At 34.3% G+C, this 26,953-nt stretch overlaps 1 protein-coding gene across 2 annotated transcripts in view; it reads left to right on the forward strand.

Annotated features, from left to right (window-relative positions):
- Positions 1–7,735: 7,735 nt before the first annotated feature.
- The window catches only part of KLHL1 (kelch like family member 1), a gene marked incomplete at both ends in the record, with an annotated part of 371,340 nt that continues 352,122 nt past the window's right edge, over positions 7,736–26,953 (forward strand). For both annotated transcript variants that reach the window (XM_082859184.1, XM_082859185.1), the window contains one exon: positions 7,736–8,238. In XM_082859184.1, coding sequence (XP_082715310.1) covers positions 7,736–8,238 — 503 coding nt within the window. The remainder of the gene's footprint in view (positions 8,239–26,953) is intronic.

The raw sequence follows: 26,953 nt of genomic DNA on the forward strand, positions 1-26,953 counted from the left end.
GAAATGCAAGACGTTCCCAGAACTCCTGGTGCACACTTCTATCCTCTCTTATCTCCTTTATTGCCATAGCATCCTAATGTCTCTTTTCCCTACTTTGCTTTCTTCTGTTTATTCTAAACATGGCTGCCAGGGTGTTCTTAGGAAATAAAAGCCAGATGCCATCACACCAATGCTCCACATCTTCCAATGGCTTCCCATCTCTTTCAGAATAAAAACGAACCTTCCTGGACTGGCCTGTAAGATCCTACAAGCAACCTGGTGCTTGCTGCCTCCATGAGCTCATCTTCAACTTGGTTCCCCTTTGCTGACTAAGCTCCAGGTTGTATGGTCCCTCAAATATTCCAAATGTACTGTATCTCAGGGCTCTGGCTTTTCTATTCCCTTTGCCTAGGGTACTGTCCAATGTACATGAACAACATCTGCTTTCACTTCCTTCTGGACACTGCTGAAGTGTTCACCTTCCAGTGGGGTTTGGCCTTTCAGACTACTTAAATTTCAACCCCCTTCACTTTAAAACTTTCTACCTCCCGTGTGTGATACTATCTTCATAGATGTCTTCATCATATGATATACTTATTTACTTGTTGAATTTTAATTTATATCACTCACTTCAAAAATTTAAGTTAAGTGGCGGCACGGATTTTAGTTTACATTTTTATTTTAATTGTCACATCCCTATCACTTTGAATAGGGCCTGGCACATAGTAGATGCTCAATTAAAAATATATATATATATGTTTGTAAATGAAGCAATGCATGGGTGGATGATTTTTTTGTTTCTAATGTAACTATAGTTTATAAATTTAAATGTAAAGACTTTTAAAATAAATTTTAATAATTACAATGAAAATTTGTCTAAATATATTGCACATTGCCCTGCCTCTTTCTTAAAATGAATATGCAGAATATATGCTGAAATAGTTTAGTATTTTAGAATCATTTAGTAATATGGCTGATATTCCAGAAACCACTCTTTTTTTTTTTTTTTTTTATTGCGGTACATGGGCCTCTCACTGTTGTGGCCTCTCCCATTGTGGAGCACAGGCTCTGGACGCGCAGGCTCAGCGGCTATGGCTCATGGGCACAGCCGCTCCGTGGCATGTGGGATCCTCCCAGACCGGGGCACTAACCCGTGTCCCCTGCATCTCTCCCCTGTTGAGAGGTGGACTCTCAACCACTGCACCACCAGGGGAGCCCCAGAAACCACTCTTATAATTCTATTTGCTCTTACATAAAATAACTCCAGACACAATTTTATAGTACCTTTGTTTAAATATGTTTTTTTCTCTCTCCTTCACTAGTGCTATTTTTTCCCCATTCCCCAAATTTGTCATTATTATTAATTCAAAAAGTGCATATTAATTTCCCATGCCATGATTGGCACTGTGTTAGCTACTGTGAATTCAATATTAAATAAGATATGTTCTCTGCCCTCTAGAACCATTCTAGCCTAGTAAAATAATCTCTATTTTTCCAGAAATTATTGTCTCAAAGGAGACATTATTTTTGTTTTCAAGTCTAGACACACACACACACACACACACACACACACACACACACAGACAAATACACACTAGTATTAAAAAGTTCACCTTTGAGAATGCTAGAAATTTCTCTTTTATTAGAGCAGAGCAAATGTATAGATAATTATGAACCTCCAAACTCTGAATCACACAATTCATGAAAGGATATTGAGAATACCAACGCATAATGAGTGTATCCTTTTTTAAAATGTATTCTTGTACATAACAGGAGGAAGTATATATAGCTCTGGAAAAGTGTCTGAGATAGATAATAAAAGAAAATACCTGTGACAAGTAAAGTTTTAAATTTATTTTTCTTATATTAAGTCTTTTATAATGCCTACCTAATAAGATTTTTATAAGGATTAAATGAAAAAGTTGTCTGGCATTTAATAAAATGTTACAAAATTACAGTTCTTATCTTAGTTTCCCAGATCATTATTTAAGAAGAAAATAATGATAACATTAAAAATTCTATATTTTTATCAATTTGAGAAAATATTCAATATTTAATCTGAGTCTATCTAGAATGAATAGATTTAAAGAATCTAGTATAATCTACAATTGTATCTTTTGTTTTCTCACTGTCATCTTTATAATTTTGTCCTAAAAGTATACACAAAAACTTAATTAGACTCTATGTAGTATTATGATTTCCAGATTTATCTAACCTAATATTTTTCAGACTTTACAGTATGCCTATATTCAACACATGTCAAATTTCCCCCATTCTATAAGAAAGTGAGATTTTCCATCTTTCATGATGGCTAACAACCAGTGTAGCATAGGAAGAGAGAGGTCCCTGTAGACACAGGAGATAGGTTCTAGGGCAGGGATCCCTTGGTTAGCTCCCTACAAGGTTGACAAGTAATGTTCTTTTGGACTGGGGACCAAAAGACATCTTGATTGGTAGTAAGAGTCATGAAAATATACCAAATACTTAGTGTTATGATATTCAAATTAGAAACTTATTTACTCGTAGTTAATGTTCAGAAGGAATCTGATTTCTCAGAATAAACTTCTTGAATCTCTTTGAATATGTAATTTACTTGAAATAAAGTCACAGTATTATTTCTAAAACAGAGTTTGCATAAAATGTTGTTCTCAGCTGTTACACGTTCACATGTTACTCCTGGGAAAAGGAGCATTTGTAAACTATGTGTAATTTATGTTGTATACCTACTCAAAACTGTGATAAGGCACATGGGATCTCAGTTTCTTAAGCCATGCTTTTTTGACCCTAGATTTTTAAAAGATCTGGTAATAACGCAGATGAAAGCAAATATAAAAGTTTGGCAGATGTGTCTCCAGATAGAAAGAGAGACTGAAGTATAGACACCTGACATAAGAAAATCTTTTACAGTTTTCAAAAACCCACGTCCAAATGAGACATGAGACAATAAAATATCATCCACAAAGTTCATTCAGGGTTGGCTTAAAAGAAGAGGGAATTTTCAGGTCTCCTAACCAGGAAAAAAATAATTGCAACTGTGTTGAAACTAATATTTAATTTTTTTGTTATTTTATTCATTTTTACATGGACATGATAAAGTCTATAACTTTCAAGTCTGTATTGTATACACTATAATCTTACTATTTTATTTTATTCTTAATGGTTAAAACTTCAGAGGTCACTCAGATTACCTCACAATGATAATGGAAAATTTAAATAAAACATGCAAAATAATGAAATTACTTTATACTATGTAAATAACACTTTTGGAAATATAAAGTATTAGTTAAGCAGTTTTCTCTTTAAAAGATTTCAGTTTTATACAAATGAGTATTATGATATCCCCAAATGTTTTTTACAGTAGAAAACATTCTTGAAAAATAATTACATGTATTAAATATTTCTATTTCTATATTAAATATACCTATCTTTACCTATATATTTATATAGTTATAGAAATATTTCCATAAAAGAAGTAGGCTTTCTTTAATCATATCATATTGCCCTGAGCAGTGCAATTAACCAGAGGACCTAGTTCAAATGTCAAAATAGTGAATTTTCACTTTTGATATTCTGCACACAATTTTGGGAATAAAAAGATACTTAAATGAAACCTGGGTCATCATTAATATGAATGCATCCTTTTAGTGCCATTTTGAATTCCTACATTCAAGCAATTAACTCAGAAATTTATGTATGAGAAGTTCTCAAGTATATACATTTATTACCTGATTCAAATCAAAAGGTCAAATAAGCCAAAGAGGTAGAGTGGATTAAAATGGTCCCTGAGTATCAATTAACACCTACGAATGTTTAGTAAGCAGTCACTTAATTGCTACTGAACTAAACTATACACACAGTAATGAAGATTAATAGACTTTGAACAGGTTATGTTTATTTGCTTTAAGAAGTAGAAGTTCTTGATATTATACATTGATATTATACATGAGCTCACTTAATATTAGTGCTATATGGTATTGTTTCATTCATTTTCAGAAAGAAAGTGTCATTAAAGAACTACCTTAATTTCCACATCCACAACCATTCATTTTAAATAATATTTTCTAGTAATGTACATAGAAATGTTTCACTAAAATAGAACAAAGATGAACAAAAAAAATCAAAAATATAGGAGACTTTGAGGCCTGAACTTTCTAATTGGATAATACTTAGCCATTCAAATGCTTTTGTTGAGTATTATTATGTAGAGGCAACTTACTAGACATTGTAGAAGTACTGTCAAGATTTAGGAGGATCACAATTTACTTTACCTGGGGTAAACACACATCTAATTGAGTGTGTTTAGAAAATGATTGGTAAAAGAGAAAATTTTCCACCAAGAAAATGCTTGGATCCACATCCAATTTTGTTTATTGGTTAAATGCTTGAGTTGTAGGAACTTTCAGTTCCTACAGTTTCATATTTAACATTCATGTTGAATTTAATTATGTGAAGAGTTTTATCTATGTGTATAGTAGTAAATGTTTGAGCATCCTCTGGATTTTCAGGATCCTGATTAATCTTTTTTGATAAGATTTTGTCAGGAAACTATGGCAATTAGGGTCATTTGAAAGACCCTAATTGACTGAAATGACAGTTCAATTTAATTAAACAGGATTAGAAAAATTGAATTGATTTTGTCTTTAAAGGAAAGTGTCATGTGATTGTTAGAATACTTAAAAAGTGAAATTTATTATGTCTATGCCCTGTTCCTTATAATCTTGGTTATCTTAAATCATAATTTAATCGACTCAGAAGTAGATTACAAATTATAACTGGCTAAAATATCATCCTTTGTTAGCTGTTACAGCCAGCTGCAAGGAACCTAATTCTTCCATATTTGCTACTACTTGGCATTAGACCTAATGTGCTGTAAGTGCTAAGTTAAATTTTTTTAGTTTGAGTAGTGGATAAATAAATGAATGAGTGCATATCTGACAAGGCATATTTTTTTCAAGGAGCTTTCTAACAATATGTAAATGTTAGTCATGCTATCTTAGTAAATTATTTTTTCTTTTCCTTCCTTCCTCCTTCTCTCTCTCTCTCTTTCTTTCTCCTTCATTTTCCTTCCTTTCCTCCTTCCTTCCTTTATTACTTCATCTTTCCTTTCTTCCTTCCTTCCATCTCAATAATAGAATATAACACTAAAATTAAAAAATATATATATAATCAATATATAATCACCATCTGTTAAAAATGACAATATTTTAATTCATGTTCCTTTATACTAAAACTCAATATTACATTTCTTTTGGGTCATAGAAGTTACTGACCTTTGAACAGATAACTTTTAAACTGTATGATAATAATATCAGAATTGCAAAGTAAAAGGGAATACAAAATGGAATTTTAGAATAACAACAAAAATGAATTTTATATTACAGTTTTTAAAGTTATAGGTACTAATTAAGGAAGAAACTATAGATATAACAGACATATCACTTATGCTATATTATATTATATTTATAAAATATAAATATATTTGTATTATACATTTTATATTACTTAAGTTAAATTACATCAATTTAGAAAATCCATGAAGCCTCAATTTCTACAAAAGTCAGTTAATTATATACACTTCATATTTCTATATTACCTCTGATGGAAAGTTTTCTCTGCCCTGCTTGTGATGTGTAATTTCATACACTGTTTTCTTCCCTAAGAGAAATACTTACTTGATTCAGTTCTTGGATAAAAATGATCTGTCACCATTGTTTGCTTTAAAGGGCTTTTTACTTTTTTTTATTTAAACACTGAATACTGAAAGAAAAAATCAAGGCACAGGGGATTGCAGTCCAGCTGTTGTGGCATAAATCAATATTTAAAATGCACAATAGTGATTTTTCTTCCTCTAAAGTAGGGATTTTGTGTGCTTAATTTCTTGTTTTATTAAAATGTCCAACTTTGTCTAGGAAGGACTGAAAATTTAGCTTCAGTTTCTGTTTAAATTTACTGCTCAACAATGGCGTAACAGAACAGGAATATAACTGCACTTTAATATTTGATTTCTGTCTTTCCGTGCCCTGTTGGGGGTTGCTGAAGCTTTGGATTTCATAAATTTCTGTGAATTTCATTTCATTAAACAACCATATTCCTTGTTGAGTTAAGGAAACTACTATTTCTTTGACCCCAGTTTAGCTTTAGCAAAGGTGCCTGGGTTCTATTTTAATTGCTCATTAAAGGAAAAGCTGAAAAATTTCTAAGTAGTCATAGCTAGAAAGGGATCATAATCCTCATCATTCTAAATATAAGGAAAAACACATCTTTCCTTCTTCAAACAAGAGATTTTTGCAGAATAGTAGCCTTTGGATATACTCATTTATTGCCTAAATTCTTCCATACATTTTATATCATGATTTATGTACTAGAAGGTTATGCCTTGAAATTTTATTTTATTTTATTACACTTCTTGGTTTACAGAACAGCTTTCATTCTAAGGCGACGCACCAAATACACTGATTTTGCAAAACTCGTCCCCTCCGCTAAGATGCCCATCTTCAGATTTCTACTGCGTGCCTCTGGCCCCCAGGGTGAAGCACTGCCTGAGTGCATTAATGGCAGAATCACAATGTAATTGTCAGAATGGTGGCATCATCACACTTTGACGCCAACGTCCTCCTTTCTTTCTTCTCACTACAGGGAAACTAAGGCTAAAGGTTAAAGGATGTGGCTTATTAAATAATTCAAGCCATTAACCTGCAACCTGAAAACCGATGGCAGCCTGTTAAGTTTACGCTGCCATGATTCATGTTTGGTGTCTACTGATGCTAAAGCATATTGCCTGTTTGCTTTACTTTTATTGCTACATAGTAATGTAGTGAGGAAAGAGAATGAACAAAGGTGACAGGACCCACGCAAGGGGACAATAAGAGCAGCAGACACACTTGCATAAAGAAGATTGAAGCCTTCCCTCCCTCCCTCCATCTCTCCGTATAGGCCCCAGTGCACATCTGCGTCACTGACGCTGGAGGAGGAGGCGCTGAGGCAGAGAGAAAATTGTACTGTGAGGACCTTGACAGCTTTACCGGCGCGGGCTTTTCTTTTTGCCTTCCTATATTTTCTGGAATAGATTTTTTTTTCTCTTTTACAAACTGACTAGATAAAACCACCCCTTCTCGCCTTGCAGAAGGCATTTGACTTTCTCAGAGGTACCCGCAAGCTCTCAGAGCATCATCCGAGAGACCAGTGACAGGAGCGCAGGTGCAACGAGAAGGCAGAGGGGAGAGGGGTGCGCTTCTTCGCGACTTGGGGATCTTTCTCTCTGCGCTCCCCAGGCACTGAACTCTAAGCTGCAAGGATAGGGGAGCCGACAGCTTCTCCACTGAGGCTCTGCCACCGGTGCTTGCCAGGGAGGTGTATTCAGCTGTCGCTGCCTCCGAAGCTTCGGAGCGCGCAGACCTCTCTCCTTCGCCCATCTCCAGCATCAGGGTCGTCCCTCCCCGCGCGGTAACCACGGGGACCCCGCAAGGAGATCGGGGATTCTCAGCCCTCTGCATCCAGCTCCTTCCTCTGCTCCCGGCCGTTGAGCTCACCACGCGCGGGTCCCGCGGACCTGACCGCCGCTGAGCCGCGCGGCTCTGCTGTCCGCGCTCCGCTCGTCGCCTGGCAGGGCGCGCAGCCGCCTGGTCCCGTCTGTTGCCAGGGTGCAGAGGGCGCTTCCCTCCCCCTCCTCCAACCCCGGGCTCCGTTGGCCTCCCTCACCCGCTGACCCGTCTACTCCTGCATCCGCTGAATCCCCTTTGCCTTCCTTGCGTCAAGCATGTCAGGCTCTGGGCGAAAAGATTTTGATGTGAAGCACATCCTGCGACTCCGCTGGAAACTCTTCAGCCACCCGTCGCAGTCCCCCGGCGCTCCGGTCGGGGGCAGCTGCCTGCAAGAAGACAGCAGCAGCAGCTTCGAGCACTGGGGACCCAGCCAGAGCCGCCTGCTCAAAAGCCAAGAGAAGGGCAGCGTGAGCACTTTCTGGAAGAAGCCTTCCTCTTCTTCCTCCTCTTCTTCTTCTGCCTCCCCGTCCTCTTCCTCCTCTTCCTTCAACCCACTGAATGGCACCCTGCTGCCAGTGGCCACGAGACTGCAGCAAGGGGCGCCCGGGCAGGGCACCCACCAGCCGGCCAGGACTCTCTTCTACGTGGAGTCCCTAGAAGAGGAGGAGGTGCCAGGCATGGACTTTCCTGGACCACACGAAAAAGGACTTGTCTTGCAAGAGCTCAAAGTGGAACCGGCCAACTCGAGCCAGGCAACAGGTGAAGGATGTGGACACAGGTACAGTAAGTCCCCATGGGACATCCAAGCATTCCTCAATTTCCACTCGTTTCCCCCCACCCTGTGCACTCTGGGTAGTTACTAAGTCTAAAACGTTTCAAGTTGAAAATTTTGGTTAAGAGATGCCAACCCGGTTTTTATTACTCAAATTGCAACCTCATTAAAAGTTTCCTCCTTAGTTTCTATTGGCTCATGCATATTGCTTTTCTTTCCCCAAGTTTTCGGAGCTTAATCACATATTGAATATATATGCATTTTGATAACTCTCCATGTAGAGTGGTTCTCATATTTCTGAGGTTGTAGTATTCTTCTGTCATCTTCTGTCATTAAATTACATACATCAGTCTCCCAGTTATTTGATATGAGGAGGAACTTCCTTTAAACACCATTCAAATGCATCTCATATACTGGCCTAGAAACTGACTTGGCAGGTTACCTAGGATCCCTGTGGCTTGAATCTATATTCCAGGAGTAATGAGGTGGACAGTAGGCCACCAGACAGCAAGATTATCTTCTCTCTTTTTTTCCCCATGAAGGACAGTGTTACTATTCTCTATCCTAACTTCCCTTTTTATCCTACTTCATGAACACCTTTGCTTTGTTTAAAGTCTTAGAATTAAACTCTTGCTAATGCCCTTTTCACTTTTCTGTCCTGATTCATTGTCTCGGTATGGAACTGTGTATTCTTAGTGAGCAGGTCAACATTTATTTCTTGTTTATATCTAATATTACACTTCTTTGAGCACAGTTCTTCTACTTTCAAGACTTATAGAAAACATTTGCACACATAACCTCCTTCTGAGTTTGACATTTTCAAAGAATTGATTCATTCTACACTAGATCATTACTACTTTTGGCGCATAGTGATGATACGAAAAGATTTGCATTTAAATTCATATATCAGAATATATTATTGAAGAAGAAATACAGGAGAGATATAGGAAAATAATAATGAAATTTTAATAAAATTTACCTTTCAGTAAAAATAAAAATTAGAAACAGAAGCAATGTTTTAAACTTTTGCTTGATTGAATCAACTTTTTATAAAGTTAAGTCACAAAAAGAACACATAAAACAAAATAATACCATAGGTGGTCTCCAATTATGTTGACAAATGTGAAGTTAAAGATACAAAAATTATACTTAAAAAATTTCAATTGTATGGATTATGTGGATTTGAATTTTAAGAGCCTTGAACATAATCTAATATGTGATGACAATATGTAACATTATGATTTTAAAGACAAAGAAATTTAATTTGCAATTTTCGAGTATGAGAAAGTTTTTTCCATATATAGGCGATTAAATATAAATTTATCTATTATTCAATCAATTAAGATAATTTACCAAAATGATTATAATTTGGGGTACTATTAATACTATGAAGTTATTTGATTTATGTATTCACTAGTGACCTATAGTTTTAGATCGTTTTTAAAAATAAAATATGTTGGGCTTTACCTCCTTTAGTTGAGGAAATGTAATTTTTTAGTTTTAGGAAATCATTCATAAACATTTAGCAATTCACCTTATATATTTAAAAGAAAACCAGTTAGGTTAAAGATTTACTAATTACTATTGATATTTTTGTGTCTCAGACAGTTCAGGGAATAAATAGATTTGTTTTTCAGTCTTGAGTCTTTTTTTTTCAGTTTCAGTTTTAGTTTCAGTTTTGAATCTTTTTCTTTCAGTTTTGAGTCTTCAAATCAGCTCAAATATCTGATTTCTGGAAATATTAATGTTTAATAATGTTTAATAATTAAAAAATTTTTCTTTATAAAACTACAGTTTTAAGTAAATAAGGCATACTTGGCATGAGTAATTTCAGAAGACTTTCATGTAAATTGGACAATTTGGAAATAGAAAATATAATAAATTTAAAAATAAAACTAATAACTAATAACCTCAGTTAGGGATGAAATATCCATCAGATTTAACTTCCAATCCCTTACTTTTGAATATACATCAGTGTTTATACACACAAAGGGTTGTAAATGGAAAGAATTCTGAAAATAAGCCAAGTGCCACCCCAAGTCATATTTACTTTTGGAATGAGGGTTTCCAATGAGGGCTTGCATGTGTAAAATATTGAAAATCAGGTCTAATTTTATTTTAAAATTCTTATTCATGCTTAAATCCTTTAGTTAAATTTTAATTTCTCACTGGACAAATCAGTCAACACTGATAGTATTCTCACGGACTTTATATGTTCCTAAACATTCATAGACTACTGGTTCTGTGCTCATGATTGATTGACAACATGCTACTAAACTAAACAATAAGCTATTATCAATATATATTATTATAATATGCAGTAAGAATAATGTTCATTTCCCAGAAAGGACAGCATTTCCAAAGTTAAGTATGGAATGGAAAACAATATGTAAAATAATTCAGTAATGTGGATTTACTTTGGTTTCTATCATAATCCATGCAGGAAATCTACATATCGTTCATAATGACCAATGAACACATGAAGTATATAAACCTGCATGATCATTTTGATTACTTGGGTCATTACTGTATCACCGTTCTGTGATATCACATTTGATATTTAACATTTTGTTTCATCAATTCTGACCATTATGCTAAATTAATCTTCACGTATAAAAAAGAGTTGGCTCTTTTTCTCTTCCTTCATTTTCTGATCTTCTCTTTATTCATTTGGTCTCATACTAGTTAAGAACATTGTTTTAGATAAGCATAAGTAGCTCAGTTGGTTTTATTTGTTGTTCAAACAGCAGATGGAAGTTGCTCAGCAGAAAGCTGCTCTTAATCTCAGAATTCTGGAAAGGTCAAATTATCATGGAGTTGAAACATAAAGGTAGCAATAAGACAGTAGTAAACTGAATTACTGCTGAAACCCAGCCTTTATCTTATCCCACTCCACCAGACACACATAAACAAATCTCAGTATTCTACTACCTTAACCATGACACCATTAAGAATCCTAACTCTTACAGTAATAGGCTCTTGCCCTATGCTATTAATCATCTATTTTTTCTACTTTACTGTCTGAATGTAATTTTTAGAGAGTGTATCATTTCCTAGCCATTCAGATCACTATATATTTTTGATATGCATATTTTTTGTCCAAAATTCTATATGTAGTAAACTAAGAAACCAAAGAGAAATATTTCTATTCTTGCAGTTTATAGTGATGTGAGTAGGAGAAAAGATGTCGTGTTTAACTACTTGCTTTTTTAGTTTTCTCAGTTCTCACAGAGTGCAGGCATCTATTTCCATGGTTTCAGTTACCACCCATAAACTGTATTTCAGAGCTGCATCTCAAAACCTAGACTCTGCCTCCCCACACCCACAACCCCCTCTCCCCCCACTTCCCCCATGAACTCAGGTCTCACACATCCACTTGACCTTTCTGGTAGATATCACAGATACAATATAAATACAGCACACACAAAATTGAGCTCATAATCTCCCTTCTCTCTTGCTCAATTTTCTTCTTCTCTATCTCAGAGAATAGCTCGCCATACATTAGGTTGTACAAGCCAGAAATCCAGGATCATATTTACCAGAATTCTCTTTCCCCTGATTTTCAATATTCCACCAAGCCCTGTCACTTTTCCTTCAAAAATGTCCTCCCCTATGTCTGCCTCACATCTCTCCATATCCATTGTCCACACCTAATTTTAAAATACTGTCATCTTTCAACTCAACTTCTGCAACTGCCATCTGCATCCTCTTTCCTCATTGATTTTGCCACCTGTAATTCTTTCTCCACACCAGAGTCAATGAAAATTTATAAGATAAAAATCTAAAGTTTTTCCCCATATCCTGGCTCTCCTTTTATTTTTCAAAGCATTTCCACCACTCTGACCACACTCTATCTCCTGGTCAATTAGGCCCTGAAAGAGCTGACTCTTGTCTGCCATCCAGGCCCTTCACTCATCACAACCCCACCATTCTCCCCTGTCTTCCACAGGCAACATTCTTCTTTACCATTTTTCTCTGCCTTTAGGCCTCACAAAATTAATTCCTTTCCTTATTACATAGTGGTTCTCCTTCCCTCAATCCACCCTTTTCTGTATTCATTCTTATTCATTACTGAGATGTTGTGAATAAAAGTTCTGTACCTTTCTTAAAGAAGTGTTCATTGATCCCCCAGGAAAAATCATTTAAAAATTTTTAAATTTATTTTATCCCCTTATTTTATGTTCTTAGAGTAAGTGTTCTCTGTCTTCAATTTCTTACTGTAGCCATATATTAATATCCATGTTTCCTTTTCTGTTTGTCTTTAACTACAATTGCCCAGTGGACAAGATGTTTCTGTTTTGCTCATTATTTTATCCCTATCATAGAGCATGTAGTTACTCAATAAATATCACTGAGTGAATACATATTTGTCATAATCATAATGGGTGACATTGATTAAGAGCTTGCTGTCTTCCAGATATCAAGCTGAATATTTATATTGTGGAATTTAATACTCAGAACAGCCCTATGATTCTGGTACAATTATGGATCCCTTTGTTAAAATGATTACATAATCATTTTATGATTATGAGAAAACTGAGATATAGACAGGTAATTAAGTTGCTCCAAACCACAGGATTGTAAGTAGTACAGCTAGATTTTTAATCCTCGCACTCTGACTCCTGACACCATATTCCAGGTGATTTTGCCAACTCTTCTTTACCTCTGTTTAAACAAACAAAACAGAAGAAAAGAGGCTCCAACCAAGATTATGCTGAGGCAGTTCTCTTGTTCCTCTGGTGGAAATTATGCTTGTGTCTGAATGTTTAAATACATTCTTTAAAATGATAGTGATGGACAATGCCTGAGAAGGATCAGTCAAGGAGGACTTGGCCCAAGTTAAAAAACATTCAGTTATTTCCTGAATTATGGTTCATTCAGTGTATTTTACTTTTTAATTAAACAAAAGTATGAGGAAATAACCTAGATAGGGAAAAATTATTTAAATTTGGAATCCAAAAGAGAGCATGATGATAGAAACTCTCCTTCTGAAGTTCAGAACAATTGATAAAGAGAAGTGTCACAGACAGAGAGCATATACCATTAGAATCACATGGTCGTATTTGTTTAGAATAAAAAGAAAGCAGCCTTGCTTCAGTCAAAAGAAAAAAGAAAAATTTAAAAAATGGCAAAGGGCTATTTCTTCAGGAAAGTAGTTCTCAAACTATTCTTCTATGGACACTAAATTAAAATAATGTTCATATTTTCCCTATGACCTCAATTTCTTAGTGAAAAAGTGTATAGAGTGATTTTACTCAATTTTACGTCTTCCTTACTAATTTATTCTAGGCTTGGGTATTATATAGCCTATTAGCATTTAAGTCAGAACTAGCAAAAGACAATAGCTTGTTTGGCGAAAGTTTTTTTTTTTTTTACTTAATTTAGGATGGGTTTACCAATATTATATATTGTTTGCAAAGAGGTCCACAATTTCCAGGTGCCCTCCCCTCTGAGCAAATTTGCTTCAGGCAAACTAAGAAGATCATAAAAGAAAAGGTAATAAGATCACTAGGTTGGATTTTCAGGTACACAAAACTCCACAGCTATCTGAGAGAAAGATGTGAGTATATTGGGTTAGCCAAGAAGTTCATTCTAGTTTTTCTGTAACATCTTGTGGAAAAACCTAAACAGACCCTTTGGCCAACCCAATAAATGCAAGATGAAATAAATAGAACTCTTAATTATAACAAACAATAAAACCTCTACACTAATTGAAGAACCATATTCTGGCTTTCTTTGATAAATTGCTAATGAATACTTTGTAAACTATATCATTAACCACTTTAAGGTACTACTTTAAATAATTTAAAAATAATAAAGAAATCCTCCCTATCCAAAATTTGGTTAATACAAAATATACTATTGATCAGATATTTATTTCATTGGTTTATTTTTCCTAAGTGTCAAAAGATAATTTGTGTATCTGGAGGATGATATGCTTCTAACAAGTACATGTTAATTCAAATTTCATTGTTTTTGACCAAGAGCTCTTATAGAATTTACAGAAAACTTAGACCTGCAGGGTATTTTAGAGTTATGTCAAGTTTCTGAACATGAAAATGACAACATTTTAAACAGAGTCTTATAGTAATGAGTCTCTTTTGATTTATTTTAACATCCAAAATAACTGTAGGTATTTTTGTAGTAGTGTAAAAACAAATGCTCTGGAATTTACATATTAGATTAGACCAGATAATAATTAATTTACCTTTCTGCATTTAAGATAAGGTTATTCAAAACTTTGAAGAAAACATCCTATATAGACACAGATAATCTGAGCAGAATTAAATATTTCAAAATCTTATAAGTCAAGTATAGATTAAAAAAAAGAAGGGCTTCCCTGGTGGCACAGTGGGTGAGAGTCTGCCTGCTGTTGCAGGGGACATGGGTTTGTGCCCCGGTCCGGGAAGATCACACATGCCACAGAGCGGCTAGGCCCGTGAGCCATGGCTGCTGAGCCTGCACGTGCGGAGCCTGTGCTTCACAACGGGAGAGGCCACAACAGTGAGAGGCCCGCGTACAGCAAAAAAAAAAAGAAAAGAAAATCTATTGAACAATATAGGTTTGATGCTAACTACCTTTGCTGACTTTTCTGGCCAGGACTTGAAAACAGATTGATCTAAGTACTTATGAAAGCATAACAAAGTTTAACTTGACCAGAGAAAATGTGTACTATGATTTTAGTATCCCAGGAAAATGTCATTTTGAATGGTAAGCAAATGAGACAGATCATTTTGGCTGAAGATCATGTCACAGAAATGGTACTTAAAAGTAATCTGAGGGTCATCAATAATAGTAAAGAGTGGAATCAGTTGATGTTAATTCTAAATTCAGCTTTTCCCATTGCCTAGGCAGCCTTAGTCCAACTCTGATAATTTCTCAAAGAAAATCATTCAGTTTAATTTCCTATCATACTTGTTTGTGACACTGTATCTTGGTAGATCATTTGGACTCCTTTTTTCTTACTGATATTGCTAGATGTTTACCCATGTAAATCAGCATTTTCATCTTGGCTGAAATATGACAGAAAAACTTTAAAAATGGGATCAGAAAATTGCGAGAGTTTATACTACAAAGGAAGGGAGAATACAATACAACTATTTTATAGTTCTTCAAGAGGTGAATGCCAAAATCTATTTGTATCTACAATAAAGTATGTGATTTGGTTTGGTTTATTTCTTTAGTAGATTCTTATTATACTGAGCTTGGCCCACCAGAGCAACACCCAGCTCTACCCACCACCAATCCCTCCAATTAGGAAGCTTGCACAAGCCTCTTAGATAGCTTCATCCACCAGAGGCCAGACAGAAGAAGCAAGAAAAACTACAATCCTGCAGCCTGTGGAATGAAAACCACATTAACAGAACGATAGGTAAAATGAAAAGGCAAAGAACTATGTACCAGATGAAGGAACAAGATAAACCCCAGAAAAGCAATTAAATGAATTGGAGATAGGCAACCATCCAGAAAAAGAATTCAGAATAATGCTAGTGAAGATGATCCAGGACCTCAGAGAAAGAATGGAGACAAAGATCAAGAAGATGCAAGAAATGTTTAACAAAGATCTAGAAGAATTACAGAACAAAAAAACTGAGATGAACAATACAGTAACTGCAAAGAAAAATACACTAGAAGCAATCAATAGCAGAAAAACTGAGGCAGAAGGATGGATAACTGACCTGGAAAACAGAAAGGTGGAATTCACTGCTGCAGAACAGAATAAAGAAAAAAGAATGAAAACAAAGAAAGACAGCTTAAGAGACCACTGGGACAACATTAAACGCAACACCATTCACCTTATAGGAGTCCCAGAAGGAGAAGAGAGAGAGAAAGGACCTGAGAAAATATTTGAAGAGATTATAGTCAAAAACTTCACTAACATGGGAAAGGAAATTGCTACCTAAGTCCAGGAAGTGCAGAGAGTCCCAGGCAGGATAAACCCAAGGATTAAAATGCTGAGATACATAGTAATCAAACTGACAAAAATTAAAGAAAAAGAAAAATTATTAAAAGCAAGAAGGGAAAAATGACAAATAACATACAAGGTAACTCCCATAAGGTTAACAGCTGATTTCTCAGCAGAAACTACAAGCCAGAAGGGAGTGACATGATATATTTAAAGGGAAGAAACTGTAACCAAGATTACTCTACCCAGCAAGGATCTCATTCAGATTAGGTGGAGAAATCAAAAGCTTTACAGACCAGCAAAAGCTAAGAGAATTCAGCACCACCAAACCAGCTCTACAACAAAGACGAAAGGAACTTCTCTAAGTGGAAAACACAAGAGAAGAAAAGGACCTACAAAAACAAACACAAGATAATATAAGAAAATGGTAATCGGAACATACATATTGATAATCACCTTAAATGTGAATGGATTAAATGCTCCAACCAAAAGACCCAGGCTCATTGAATGGATACAAAAATAAGACCCGTATATATGCTGTCTACAAGAAACTCACTTCAGACCTAGGGACACATACAGACTGAAAGTGAGGGGATGGAAAAAGTTATTCCATGCAAATTCAAATCAAAAGAAAGCTGGAGTAACAATTCTCATATCAGATAAAATAGACCTTAAAATAAAGATTATTACAGGAGACAAAGAGGACAAGGATTCTTCAATATATACAATCAATGTGATACACCATATTAACAAACTGAAGGATAAAAACCATATGATAGTCTCAATAGATGCAGAAAAAGCTTTAGACAAAATTCTACATCCATTTTTGATGAAAACTCTCCAGAAAGTGGGCATAGAGGGAACCTACCTCAACATAATAAAGGCCATATACAACAAACCCACAGCAAACATCATTCTCAATGGTGAAAAACTGAAACTATTTCCTCTAAGATCAGGAACAAGACAAGGATGTCCACTCTTGCCACTCTTATTCAACATGGTTCTGGAAGTCCTAGCCACTGCAATCAGAGAAGAAAAAGAAAGAAAATGAATACAAATTGGAAAAGAAGAAGTAAAACTGTCACTGTTTGCAGATGACATGATACTATACAGAGAGAGTCCTAATGATGCCACCAGAAAATTACTAGAGCTAATCAATGAATTTGGTAAAGTTGCAGGATACAAAACTAATGCACAGAAATCTCTTGCATTCCTATACACTAACAATGAAAGATCAGAAGGAAAAATTAGTTAAACAATCCCATTCACCATTGCAACACAAAGAATAAAATACCTAGGAATAAACCTACCTAAGGAGGTAAAAGGCCTGTACTCAGAAAACTATAAAACTATAAAACACTGATGAAAGAAATCAAAGATGACACAAACAGATGGAGAGATATAGCATGGTCTTGGATTGGAAAAGTCAATATTGTGAAAATGACTATACTAGCCAAAGCATTTTACAGATTCAACGCAATCCCTATCAAATTACCAATGGCATTTTTTGCAGAACTAGAACAAAAAAATCTTAAAATTTGTATGGAGACACAAAAGACCCCAGAAAGCCAAACAATCTTGATGGAAAAAAAAAAAAAACGGAGCTGGAGGAATCAGACCCCCTGACTTTAGACTACAGTACAAAGCTACAGTAATCAAGACAATATGGTACTGGCACAAAAACAGAAATATAGATCAATGGAACTGGATAGAAAGCCCAGAGATAAATCCATGCATGTATGGTCAACTAATATATGACAAAAGAGGCAAGGATATACATTGGAGAAAAGACTGTCTTTTCAATAAGTGGTGCTGGGAAAACTGGACAGCTACCTGTAAAAGAATGAAATTAGAACACTCCCTAACACCATACACAAAAATAAACTCAAATGGATTAAAGACCTAAAGGTATGACCGCACACTATAAAACTCTTTGAGGAAAACATAGGAAGAACAGCCTTTGACATAAATCACAGCAAGGTCTTTTTTGATCCACCTCCTAGAGTAATGGAAATAAAAATAAACAAATGGGACCTATAGAAACTTAAAAGCTTTTGCACAACAAAGGGAACTATAAACAAGATAAAAAGACAACACTCAGAGTGGGAGAAAATATTTGCAAATGAATCAACAGACAAAGGGTTAATCTCCAAAATATATAAACCACTCATGCAGCTCAATATTAAAACAACAAGCAACCCCATCAAAAAATGGGCTGAAGACCTAAATAGACATTTCTCCAAAGAAGATATACAGATGGCCAAGAGGCACATGAAAAGATGCTCAACATCACTAATATTAGAGAAATGCAAATCACAATGAGGTATCATCTCATACCAGTTAGAATGGGCATCATCAGAAAATGTACAAACAACAAATGCTGGAGATGGTGTGGAGAAAAGGGAACCCTCTTGCATTGTTGGTGGGAATGTAAATTGATACAGCCACTATGGAGAACAGTATGGGCGTTCCTTAAGAAACTAGAAATAGAATTACTATATGACCCAGCAATCTCGCTACTGGACATATACCCAGAGAAAACCATAATTCAAAAAGACACATGCCCCCCAATGTTCACTGCAGCACTATTTACAATAGCCAGGTCACGGAGGCATCTAAATTCCCATCAACAGACGAATGGATAAAGAAGGTGTGGTATATATATTCAATGGAATATTTTTCAGCCATAAAAAGAAACGAAATTAGGTCATTTGTAGAGATGTGGATGGACCTAGAGACTGTCATGCATAGTGGAGTAAGTCAGAAAGAGAAAAACAAATATCGTATACTAACTCATATATGTGGAATCTAGAAAAATGGTACAGATGAACAAGTTTGTGGCAGAAATATAGACACAGAGGTAGAGGAAAAATATATGGACACCGAGGGGGGGATGTGGGGGGAGGGGTGGTGGTGATGGGATGAATTGGGAGATTGGGATGGACATATATACACTCATATGTATAAAATAGATAACTGATAAGAACCTGCTGTATAAGAAATAAAAATAAATTAAAAATGAAATAATGGCAGAAAGATTTCAAATTTTTTGAAAAGTATAAACCCATAGATTCAATAATCTTAATGAATTCTAAACACAAGAAACATGAAAACTACCATAAGTCACATTTTAATCAAATTCTCAAAATGAACGATAAATAGAAAAAATATCAGAGTTTCCAGAGAAAACACATGTTATGCAGAGAGGGATAAAAATAAGAATAATGGATCATTTTTCATTGAAAAAGATGCAAGTGATAGGTGGAACAACATCTTTTTAGCACTATAAAAAAACCCTGCCCATATGAAGTCCTTTATATACCCAAAATGTTTTTCAACGTGAGAGTGATATTACAAACTTTTTCTGGCATAGAATAGTTGCAACAATTCGTCAGCAGGAGACATGCTCTATAAGAAATTTTAAAGTCCTTCAGGCACAAGGAAAATGACACCAGTTGGCAGAAAGGAATGAAAACCACCTGAAATGGTAACTACATGTGTAAACATTTAAGGTTATTCTTGATTATATAAATCTGGAACATTTGGAAGACAAATGGTGGTTAAACAAACAAACAAAAAACACTATAATTTGAGGTTTTTATCACATGCATAAGATATACGCATGACTCCTACAGCATTAAGACTCAAGGGAAGAAATGAAAGCATCATTTTTCAAGGTTCTTATACTAAATGTGAAGTGGTATATCATTTGAAGGTAGTCTCAGAAGTATGTTAGAAATCCTAAAGCAACCACTAAATTAACAAAACAATGATAAGTAGCTAGTAATACAACAAAAATTAAATGCTCTCATAAAAAATATTCAATTAATCTAAAAAAAAAGAAAACAGGAGCAAAGATGGGACAAATAGAAAACGCACAGCACAATTATAATCTGAAACCTTACTATATCAAGAATTATATTAAAGTAGCAGCTCTATACATCCATAATTTAAAGACAAAGATTATCAACTTGTATAAAAAGCCAGACCCAAGTATATTTTGCTTACAATAAATACTTTAAATATTTAAAAAATGGTTAAAAAGAAAAAGATGGAAAAGATACATAGCATGCTAAGACTAAACAAAAGAAAGCTGAATGGATGTATTAATATTAGATAAAGTATATCTCAGAGAAAAGAATATAAATCTGATAAAGAGAGCCTATAAAAAACCTAGAGCCAACATCATAATGTTGAAAGATTAAATGTGTTTCCTCTAAGATCTGGAACAAAATAAGGATGTCTTCTCTCACCACTTTTGTTCAACGTGGTATTGGAGATGCCAGTCAGTTCAATAGAAGAAAAAAAAAGAAATAAAAGGCATCTATATTGGAAAGGAAAAAGAAAATTTTTCATTTGTACAGGAATTGATCATCTATATAGAAATAAACAATATGGTTTTTGTTTGCAGACAGAATTGTTTATTAGAAAAAAATTATGGAATCTATAAAAAAGAGTTTTTCACAATGCAGGATATAGAATCAATATACAATATTCAATTGTATTTTTATATACCATCAAGGAACAATTAGTAATTGAAATTACAAAAATAATGTATTCATAGTAACATCAATAAAGTATGAAATACTTATGAATACCTATGACAAAAGATGTGAAAAACTCATAAGCTCAAAACAATAAAATCAGGCTGATAGTAATTAAAGACCTAAATAATGGAAAGATATATTATGTTCATGGGTCAGAAAACTTACTATTATTGAGATGTCAGTTCTTCCCAAATTGATCTATTGATAGTACACATCCCCCAAGAAAATATATGTATGCTTTTTTTTTGTACAAATTGACAGGCTCATTCTAAAATCCATTAAAAAATTCAAAGGAACTAGAAAGAGACAAAACAAATTTGAGAAAAGCTAAGAAATTTGAGTACTAACACTTACTGATCCCAGATGTATTATGAAGCTACTTTAATCAAAATAGTGTGCTATCAAGGTCACAATATATAGATTAATGGGAAATAGATAAAACATTTTTACAATAGCCATATTGAGTAATACTTTATGCCATAAAAAAAGAATAAACAACAGCTCATTGAATACTTATGACTGAATGAAAAAATATGTTATGATGAGTCAAAGAAACTCAACTGTATGGTATATTTCTTTTTAACATTTAAGTGCTATAAGTCAGATAAACATCCATTTTGTTGATTATTCATATTTTGAATAGAAATTTGCTTCTAATTTGCCTTGAATCATGTATTGAAGTAACACATCTCTTGAATTTTATACATGGTTCAAGGAATCATCTATTGATATTTGCCTTGCAGAACATGATAATGAAATATTCACATTAAGTTTTTTGCTGTCTTCTTCTTAGCAGCAGATGAGAAGCCTGAATAATTTTTGTTTGTTTGTTTGTTTGCGGTACGCGGGCCTCTCACTGTTGTGGCCTCTCCTGTTGCGGAGCACAGGCTCCGGACGCGTAGGCTCAGTGGCCATGGCTCACGGGCCTAGCCGCTCCACGGCATGTGGGATCCTCGCGTCCCCTGCATCGGCAGGCAGACTCTCAACTACTGCGCCACCAGGGAAGCCCAGAGAAACCTGAATAGTTTTATACAAGCGTTTCTGCAAAGAAAGCTCAGAAGTTCTTGCTGTGTGACCACAAGGACTTTTATCTTGAGACAGTGGGAACCATCTCCATTGTTAATACTAGAGGAACAGCAGTACAATTCACAGCTTTACCTTAAGGACACAGAAAGGAAATGCTATGCTGTTCTCATCTCTGATTCTTCTTTGTATTTTACCAGATGGTTTGGAAGCACCACTAAACATATTCTCCCACAGAGAAAAGAGAGCTCATTCTTCACTTTATTTCTTGTCCTAACATATATAAAATATTTACCTGTAATTATTCTCCTTAATAATGGCCTGTGACTTTTAAATATATTTCTTATTAGAAGAATACTTTTTCAATTGTAAAATTAAATATGTATTATTAAAGAGCCTATCAAAGAGCACAACTTAAAATTATTTCTTTTTTTTAAATTGAAGTGTAGTTGATTTACAATGTTGTGTCAACTTCTGCTCTACAGCAAAGTGATTCACTTATACACACACACATGCACACACACACACACATATATATATATTCTTTTTTATATTCTTTTCACTATGATTTATCACAGGATATTGAATATAGTTCCCTGTGTTATAGAGTAGGACCTTGTTGTTTATCCATTCTATATATAATAGTTTGCATGTGCTAACCCCAAACTCCCACTCAATCCCTCCCCTACCCATCTCCCCCTTGGCAACCACAAGTTGTTCTCTATGTCTGTGAGTCTGTTTCTGTTTCATAGATAGTTTCATTTGTGTCATATTTTAGATTCCACATATAAGTGGTATCATATAATATTTGTCTTTCTCTTTCTGACTTACTTCACTTAGTATGATAATCTCTACTTACATCCCATGCTGCTGCAAGTGGCATTATTTCATTCTTTTTTATGGCTGAGTAATATTCCATTGTATATATCTACCACACCTTTATCAATTCCTCTCTCAATGGACATCTAGGTTGTTTCCATGTCTTGGCTATAGTGAATGATGGTGCTATGAACATAGGGGTGCATGTATCTTTTTGAATTATAAGTTTGTCTGGATATAAGCCCAACAGTGTGATTGCTGGATCATATGGTGGCTCTATTTTTAGTTTTGTGGGGAACCTCCATACTGTTTTCCATAGTTGCTACACCAAGTTATATTCCCACAAACAGTGTACAAGTGTTCCCTTTTCTCCACTCCCTCTCCAGCATTTGTTATTTGTATATTTTTAATCATAACCATTCTGACTGGCGTGAGGTAATACATCATTGTAATTTTGATTTGCATTTCTCTAATAATTACTGATGTTAAGCATATTTTCACATGTCTTTTGGCCATCTGTATTTCTTTTTTTGGAGAAATGTCTATTTAGATCTTCTACCCATTATTCAATTGCACTGTTTTTTTTTGTTGTTGAGTTGTGTGTTTGTATATTTTGGAAATTAAGCCCTTGTCAGTTACATGGTTTGCAAATATTTTCTCCCAGTCTGTAGGTTGTCTTTTTGTTTCTTTTATGGTTTCCTTTGCTGTGCAAACACTTGTAATTTTGATTAAGTCCCATTTGTTTATTTTTGTTTTTATTTCTATTGCCTTGGGACACTGACCTAATAAAACATTAGTACAATTTCAGAGAATATTTTGCCCATGATCTCTTCTGTGTTCTCTTCCATGTTTTCTTTTATGGTGTCATGTCTTATGTTTAAGTCTTTAAGCTATTTCAAGTTTATTTTTGTGTATAGTTTGAGGGTGTGTTCGAAATTCATTGATTTACATGTGGCTGTGTAACTTTTCTGACACCACTTGATGAAGAGACTGTCTTTTTACCATTGTATATTCTTGCCTTCTTTTTCAAAGATTAATTGACCACAGGTGTGTGGGCTTATTTCTGGGCTTTCTATTCTGTACCATTGATTCATATGTCCGTTTTTGTGCCAATACCTTACCATATAGATTACTGTAGCTTTGTAGTAATGTCGGAAGTCTAGGAGGTTATGCCTTCTGCTTTGTTCTTTTTCCTCAGGCTTGCTTTGGCAATTCTGGGTCTTTTATGGTTCCATGTAAATTTTAGGATTATTTGTTCTAGTTCTGTGAAAAATGTCATGGGTAGTTTAAAATTATTTCTGAATGTAATTTTTTCTTTCTTAAAATTGACACATCTGTTTGAAATCTTATCTAAAGTTGAAGACTCACTTGTATCTGTTCTTACTCCTATATTTTCACATTATTTTATTTGCCTCATACCAACTTTTCTCCAAGTATGGTAAACATTTGGATTCTTATTCATGAATGAACTCCAGAAAAAATTTTGGCCTTTATAATTCTACACACTGAAAATATGTATGATCTGTAAATACTGATAATTTTGTACAGCATGTATTTCTCTAAATTAATATTGTTTGCCTTATTCTAATATGTTGACACTCACAGTTTCATGTTACAGTGGGAAGAAAACTGGATATGGCATTTGAAAACTTAAGTTCTAGAGTAAACTATAGAAAAATGTCACCATTGTCACTTAAATTGCTGCTTATCTCATTTTTTTCATTGGAATATGATTAGAGAGGGCAAGAAATACATTATATCTAAAGTCATCTAGCCTCTCTTCCATAAGACAACAGATCTTAACCTATAGTTGACTCAGCTTGACCCCTAGCAGCAGTGTCAATTAGGCTGCCCTTAAGATATAAATTAATCTCTATTTTGAACACTTAAGGTATATACTCTGAGCCAAATGTACCTTAAGAAGAAACTAAATAGTCTCTCACTCAATGAAGACTATTTTGAATTAGTTATTCTTTTCCAGATGATATGCCAGCTTCTTGATATACAAAGATGTATAGAAAACTCCTTTTTTCCACAGAGTAAAAACTAGTAATAAAAAATTAACAGATAAGTAATTATAGAAATTTAACTAGTGCTATACTAAATATATATATTAAAAAGGATTTTTAAAGGTACAGAAAAAGAAAGCTTCAAAAGGGTTTTAATATAAGTTCAGACCAGCATCAGTGTGTACAATTGTTAATTAGAAGAAAAAATATCAAGTAAATTAGCATGACTATGCCTGAGTAGACTGGTCAGGTGATCTGACCAGAGCTATAGACCATGACCAGACAGCCAGAATTCTTCTAGATTATATTAAAAACTTTGGATTTAACTTATGGTGACTTTGAAGCAATGAATCTAGCTGACAAGATTCAAACTTTAGAAAATTTTTCTGTTACAGTATATAAGATGGATTAGAGAAAAGGTGGATGAAACTAAAAATAGATAGCCATATTAAAAGGCTAAAACAATAGTTCTACTGAAGAACTATTACTAAGAAAAGGGGCAGAAGGAAAAGAAAGCACATGGAAAATAAAATGTCACAATTGTCCATTAATTGAAGTTTTAATTGTAAAAGAGAGAGGCACAAGAAGATTCCTACAATTCTGGGTGGGCAAATGAATGGATTTTTTTGTTGTTGTTCTACAAAGTGGACAATGCAGGAAACTAGAGGGAAGAAAATAATTTTTGTTTTGAACAATCTGAGTCCAATAAGTAGCTGACATAAATATTTTAATTATTTTTTAGTCCTTTTGGAAGAGTTGTAGTGAGGTAAAGGAATTATAGGAATTAAAATTTAGAAAATTCTAGTTGAAGAATATGTTGGGACTTCAGATTTCACATGAAGCATAGACCTGGATAGTGACAACATGAAATATGTGGCCATGAGAATAATTTAGTAATTTGGATGAAGATGTGGAATTCAAGGCAGGAGCTACATTGCTTGATGAATCATCTATGGAAGACTGAATATGTCCAGGAATAAAGTTAGATTTGAGGGATCTCAATGTTGTCAATGAATAGAGGGCATAAGAAAATCAGTATGAGGTATATTAATGGAAACAACTCACTCGAGTCTATATATATCAATAAATCATTTTTGGTGAAACATTAATATTGTAATTGTTTAATTTATTGATAAATTTATGGGTATATACATTACATGTAAAATTTAGATATAAACTTTAATTTATAGATAAATTAACTAATTTATATATTTACATATAAATGTATATGTAATATGTATATAACTTAATATATATAATATATTATATATAATATATAATATAATATATAATATAATTATATGATATAATATATTAACATAATATAATATAATATGTATATAAATTAACTGATTTATACATTTATATACATATATACATATATATACATTTATACATTTATCTATAAATTAGTACATTTATATAAAAATATATATGGCCATATATAATATAAAATAAAATTTATAAATGGTCATATATAAATGGACAAATACTAAAATGTTTCTTTTTTAATTTATTAATTTAAGGTGGTAAATAACTTCTCCAAAGAGTACAATGCTTCTGAAATACCCAACACATTATTTCATTTGAGAGAAAAGCTATTGGAACCAAAGAGATAATACCAAATGCTTGGGCTTCCAGGACTTTAAAACTACTTCAAAAGTTTTTCAGGGGCTTCCCTGGTGGCGCAGTGGTTGAGAATCCGCCTGCCAATGCAGGGGACACAGGTTCGTGCCCCGGTCCGGGAGGATTCCACGTGCCGCGGAGCGGCTGGGACCATGAGCCATGGCCGCTGAGCCTGCGCGTCCGGAGCCTGTGCTCTGCAACGGGAGAGGCCACGGCAGTGAGAGGCCTGCGTACCACAAAAAAAAAAAAAAAAAAAAAAAAAGTTTTTCAGTATTCACACAGATGCCTATAATTTTCTATGCTAAATTCAATGAAAAAAAATTCTATTTCTATGTTGTTTTTAATGAATAAAAATAATTCCTACATTCTTTAAAAAACGAAGTTATGAGCAGCTTTATATTTCACACAGCTTTATCCAATATTCTACGAGGTGGGAAATTGCATTGGTCCAGGAATCAGCACAAAGAGACGAGTACCAGAGTGAGCTGATGCAATATCAACAACCTATACACATAAGGATGTCAAAGTAATACAATCACTTCTGAAAAATCAATAATTGCCACAATCTCAAGAAGCATCCTTATTAATATTTCTTATTGACTAAAATTATCTCACAGTATGATGTTAAATATAACTCTTTTTTAATATTATATTTTATTTAAAAGTGCAGATACATTTAATTTAGTGTATGAAAGTAAATTGGCAATTATTTTGGACTTTGCTTTCTTTTTTTTTTTAACATCTTTATTGGGGTATAATTGCTTTACAATGGTGTGTTAGTTTCTGCTTTA

Source organism: Leucopleurus acutus (genome assembly GCF_964270905.1).
Source record: "Leucopleurus acutus genome assembly, chromosome: 18".
Classification (NCBI taxonomy): Eukaryota; Metazoa; Chordata; class Mammalia; order Artiodactyla; family Delphinidae; genus Leucopleurus; species Leucopleurus acutus.